Raw genomic sequence first — 5655 nt, forward strand, 5'->3', positions numbered from 1 at the left:
CGCTGAACCTCCTGCATTTCCACCTGAGGGCAGGAGTATCCCTGTACGCCACTGCCCCGTCCTCCCCGCCCGGTCCAGCCCCTGGCTCCCACGGGTCCCTTCCATAGTGAGGGTGCCATGGCCTGAGGTGGGGCTCCAGTGCCCCAGGTTGCCCGTTCCAGGGCCGCCTCACTGAGCAGGGAGTAGGTGTTTGAACAGAGGTGCATGCCTGCCTGCAAGCTGTCACTGTATTTGATTCCACAAACGGTTTTAATCCCTGGTGTCTACTTTCCTGCCTCCAAGACTGACCATGATCCCACCTGGAGGGTCAACTGGGTGTTGTAGGCACTGAAGCAAGCTCATGGGGACATCTGGACAGTCTATCAACCACACCTAAAATGGTCATTTCCTAAGCACATGGTCCTTGAACAGCTACTGCTACAGAAGGTGCCCCCTCATGCCTGCAGGTGTGAAGGGTGGCTTTGAAAGGAGTCAGTGGGCGGGCTGCTTTTCCCAATGCCGTGGGCCAAACCTCCCTGATTCATGGACCAGCAGTCCACTGCGTGCCCAGATAGGTCACAGTAGCCCACTGTGGCTCTGAACCAGAGAGTTCACTCTGCTCCCCTCATCTGAGGCCTGTGGTGCCACTGGCTTCTGAAGGCGCAGCTGGGCAGGGCGTCCAGAGCTGGGAATCAGCCAGGTGTCAGCTGCGCTGTGGACAAAGCATCACCACGCGGCCTGTCCACCTGGCAGCCCACAGGGGGTGGCCCACAGGGCCAGCATCAACCTCTCCTCCAGCCCACCGGACTCAGAATGCCCATGCCTGGACCCTAAATCTAGAGGATTGTTTTTGTTTCTCCCCAAATCTGAAAACATCACAGCTCTTAAAGGTCAACAGAGGTCACTGAAGCTACACCCATGTTATGTGTTGCCTGTGAGTGGCTGTCATGCGGGGCTTTGCCACACACCTCTGGCTGCATCTGTCCTGTCCTGCTGGTTGTCCACATCTCGAGACCTGTGCCCACAGGAGCAGGAGGCTGTCCCTGTGTCCTTGACCCTCTGCCCCATGGAAGGCAGTGCTGGGACCTCAGTGCCCACAGGCTGTGAGAACTGTGAAATGTTCTAGAATGGTGCGCTCTGGGCTGCCGCTTCTCCCCTGTGAAGTGAGTATGTGACCAGGCTGGACGTGTGTGGTGGGGATCTAATGGCCATCTCCAGCAGGCCCTCGTCCCTGCTTGGCCCCGGCGGGAAGGCCTCGGGCAGCTGCAGGGAGTGATGTGTACAGAAGTCAGCATCTGCATGAATCTGAGGGCCCTTCTCCGGGGGTGGAGGGGCCCCTCTACGTCCCACCGGATACCCTTGACTCGGCGGGAACATGGAGCTCACGGCTGGGTACCGTGAGGGCCGAGCCTGGGGTCCCCAGGACTTGTGAGCAGTACCGAGTCAAGCCCACCCCCCATGTGGAGCTCTGGGTCTGTAAAGGACCAGGAGCTTGCGATGCTGAGATGGAACATGGTGGTGCTGAGTACAAGGCGCTGGGCTGGGGTCCTGGCTTCTGATCCTGCCTGTGGCATGTCTGTCCGCCTCAGCTTTGAAATCTGCAGAATGGGGCAGAATGCCTCAGAGCTGCAGGCCTGGACACCTTTGCTTGTTCTGTAAACATTTAAGGCTCAGCACAAGATGTGGTGAGGGCCATGGAGGATGGAGGTTCGGGGAGCCCCGCATGTAGAAGAGGAGCCTGAGCTGAGCAGTCTGGAAAACCCACCCAGGGAACCGGCTGCGTCCACAGTCCCCGCCTGTCATTCCTCCCCAGGGCAGCAGACCCAAAGCTGTGGGCCAGGAGAGGCCAGGCACTTGAGGAGTAGTGGGGGGCTCTGACATCCCCAGTGTGTGCTGGGCACCAAGGGCTGGTCCTCACTGGGTGCTCTGGGCACCAGTGCCCACTCACCAGCCATGTCTGGGAATCCCAGCTGGCAGGGAGCCAGCCACCCCTGCCACCTCATCACCTCGGGTCTCCATTCCTGCCAAGCTGGGGGTGGGGTGGGTGGGGCGAGCCAGCAGGCCCCCACCCCATGCCATGCTTTCTGGCTGCCTGCGTGTAATTAACAGAGTAATTAAAAACAGGATGAGTTAATTGGTATTCATTTATGTGGCAGATGTTTTTAATTGAGGAGGAAACAGTTTACCTGTTTACATAAACAATGGCAAAGGCAGGCTCGTAAAACACATTTTTCCCTTCCAGCCCTCCCCCTACCTAAACAGAATTGGAGGAATGCAGGCTCTTCCTCCGAATGGGGGAGCCTGTGGGCATCCTGGGGGTACAGAGCAGAATTGGGGAGCCTGCAGGCACCCTGGGGGCATGGAGCAGAATGGGGGAGCCTGTGGGAACCCTGGGGGCATGGAGCAGAATGGGGGAGCCTGTGGGAACCCTGGGGGCATGGAGCAGAATGAGGGAGCCTGCGGGCACCCTGGGGGCATGGAGCAGAATGAGGGAGCCTCTGGGCACCCTGGGGGCATGGAGCAGAATGGGGGAGCCTGCGGGTACCCTGGAGGCGTGGTGAAGCGGGAGGTGGGGGCTTCTGTCCATTTGTTTGCTATGGAGATTGTATTCCCTATGGGGATAGGTGTATGCTTTCAGGTGAGGGGGGTAGCCCCAAGACCCTTGAGGTACCCCCGCTTGGTGACTCTTTGGGCCTGTATCTGCCTGCCAGAGGGAAGGCTGATGAGGGTCTCACATCTGTCTGCTTGTTCCTGTAAGGTGTGCAGTACCCCAATATGACCCCCTAGCACCGCCTGCAGCTACCTGTATTATACTACACGTGCTTTATAATAATGTAACAAAATTAGGTCTTGCATTTACTTACGTTTTTAATTCATTTTACTTGCATGAGCACAGATTCTTCACAGCTGGCCTGATAGGCACCATTGTGGTCCTCGGGAAAGCCTGGAGCAGCCAGGGACACCTTGGAGTGAGAGCTCAGGAGCCAGGGACACCTTGGAGTGAGGGGTCAGGCAAGGCGCCTCTTGCACTGTGAACACCTGGCAAGCAGGGACGTCCCTGTGAGCACTGGCTCACTGCCCCACACCGTGTGCTCAGGTGTTTTGTAGTTTGTGAAAGCCAGACAGTGAAAAAGGAAGGGCTGACGCCTGGGAGGTTGTTGATGGAGAATACTGAACATGCCACGACTGTACTGGCTGACGTCAGGGTCCCTAGAGACAGCAGTGGTGGGACTTCACTTCCCAGATTGGGACATATCTTCAAAAGGGCACCATCCCTGGAGATGGACATCATGCATGTAATGTAGGGACCTTCAGCGAGATGACAGACACATGTCTGCAGCCACGGCCCAAGCGAAAAAGAGACTGAGGTGGACTGCGCGGTCGGTTCTGGTTCTGTCCCAGGAGGGTGCTCGGCAAGCACCAGCACTGTCACTTGTCCGCAGACCCGCAGACGAGGCTCAGGTTCCTGTGTGGACGTTCCCACCGCACCCCTGCCTATCACTCTGGAAGGAGAGTGAGCCTGGCCCAGTCCTCAAAGCTCTAGCTCTTTACTGCTTCGAACCTGCGTCCATAGACGGATGCTGACAGTGACACTCCCAGATGTCCAAAGTCCCAGAGCTGCACTTTTACATGACCTCAAGCCCATCAGGTGAAGGGAGGGTATCGTCATCAGAAAGCTGAGAGGACTGGTGACTCAGGTGCACATAGGCATTTTGGGGTGAGGCCCACAATACTTCCTCAGCCACCCGGCTCCCTTCAGTGACCAGCACGGTGGTATCATGGGATCATCTCCAGCTTCTGCTCTGGGGACATCACAGCTCCTTTGAGGTCACACCACCCGTGGTCACCCATGTGGGAAGGACATGGACCACAAGCAGAAACAGCCTCAGCCAGGGGTGACCTGCCGCAGGTCATTGAGCCGGAGTGACCGGCCGCAGGTCATCTCAGAGGGTTTACTCAGAGGCCTCCCCGGTGGCCCCTCCGTGCCCAGCGGGATCTGTTCCACTGGACAGAGGCTAGAGGCTCAGAGGGGACACAGCATGGCTTCCACTCATGTTCATGCAGGTTCCCCAGGTTCGTGTCCACTGTGTGCTGGGTCTTGCTTCTTCTGGACGCGTCACAAGGTGAGCTCTGGCCCTTCAGGGAGACGGGCTCAGCACCGCACATGACCCACCCATCACCCGTTACTTAACATTCATGGGAACAGCGGTGTGATTTTTAAGTTTTGGCAACCTTTCTTGGACAGTTCAAGATGCCGTGCAGCCAATTTGCATGTTTTTTTAAACAATGAAAGCTTTGGGAGTCGGTAGGCTTTCCCTGGCACCTCAGTGCTGGTAAGGAAAATTCAACAGCTTGGCTTTTGAGCCCTTTCCCACCCGGCCTCCTCCCCACGCCCACCTCAGCCCAGTCTCCTGGTGAAAGGCAGGCATCCCAGCGCTGAGCCATCATTGCTGCTTAAGGACTTACCTTTTCCATCTCGGCTGGGACACTGATTGAGGGCAGGTCCTGGGTCAGCACACAGTAGGGAAGTTGCTTTTGAGCAGTTATAACAATGTATCTCTGCATTGCCTCGTGGGACAATGTGTAACCATCACTGTTGCCATCTCTGCCCTTCTGGGGGAGTTTCTCCTGTAACCCAGAAACAAGAGCAGTAAATCAACAACATGGTTGTAAAGAAGAGGGTGGTGCAAAGATGGGGCGCCAGGGAAAGGCTTTCTCTGTTCCCCTGAGGCTGTTCTTGTCTGTCTCTAGAACATCTCTGTGTGTTTCAGATCCTTGTTTAAATGTTCAAAAGGAGCTTTGGTGGCATAGTGTGTTAGGTGTTGCGCTGCTAACTGAAGAGTCAGCAGTTTGAATCCAGCCGTTCCGGGAATGAAAAGTGAAGTCCCTGGAGACTTTGCACCATGGAACTCATCGGGGAGGGAAGTTGAGGAGTCCGGGTTGCTGTGGCTCCATGGCAGTCGGTGGGGTGAATGTTCAGGGGGGAATTGGCAGCTTCGGAGACCTTCTTTAGTATTGCTCTGACAGAAACACCTCAAGTGAATGGCTTTTACCAATAGCTCACAGTCTGGGAAGCTGGGCATCTGAACTCGGCACCAGGTCTAGGACAGGCTTCTGTCACCTCGGGGGAAGGTCCTGGAGCCCCTTCAATGTCTGTGGCCCCAGCACTCCTGGGAGGACTCTACGTGCCTTGGTCTTGGTCTCCCATGGGTCTAGGAAGACCCTGGCCTGAGGGCCACTCCACTTGTGACTCTGGGAAGCACTGAACCTTTTCAGGGGGCCTCCCCCTCCTTTTAGCTCTTGTCAGATGGGAGATAATGCCAGTCACCCCCAGCAAAACTGCCCCGACGCTGAAGCTGGGCTGTGGTCTGAGTATAGGCTGCTGCAGTCTACCCCAATCCACACGTTGGGGTGATTACATCATGACATCACTGTCCAAACACATCAGGCCACTGAGAATCATGGACCAGCCAAGTTGGCACATTCTTTGAGGGGACGTAATTTATCCATTCACTGGAGGAAACACACGAGCTTGTCCCTCCTCCGTGTGTGTGTGTGTGTGTGTTCCCTCTCTGCCTCTCTCTGTCTTTCCTCGCTCTGTTTCTCCTCTGTCTCTGCCTCTCTGTCCTCTCTCTCTGTCTCTGCCTCTCTCTGTCTCTCCCCTCTGTCTGTCCT

General features: G+C 56.4%; 1 protein-coding gene across 1 annotated transcript in view; it reads left to right on the plus strand.

The window, feature by feature from the left end:
- Window positions 1-2338: 2338 nt before the first annotated feature.
- Window positions 2339-5655, plus strand: part of CBFA2T3 (core-binding factor, runt domain, alpha subunit 2; translocated to, 3) — a 32878-nt gene continuing 29561 nt past the window's right edge. The window contains exons 1-2 of the mRNA XM_006888852.1: window positions 2339-2548; window positions 4045-4103. Of these exons, the coding sequence (XP_006888914.1) occupies window positions 2339-2548; window positions 4045-4103 (269 nt within the window). The remainder of the gene's footprint in view (window positions 2549-4044; window positions 4104-5655) is intronic.

Source organism: Elephantulus edwardii, unplaced genomic scaffold (assembly GCF_000299155.1).
Source record: "Elephantulus edwardii isolate Elephantulus edwardi_28Jun2011 unplaced genomic scaffold, EleEdw1.0 scaffold00072, whole genome shotgun sequence".
Taxonomy (NCBI): Eukaryota; Metazoa; Chordata; class Mammalia; order Macroscelidea; family Macroscelididae; genus Elephantulus; species Elephantulus edwardii.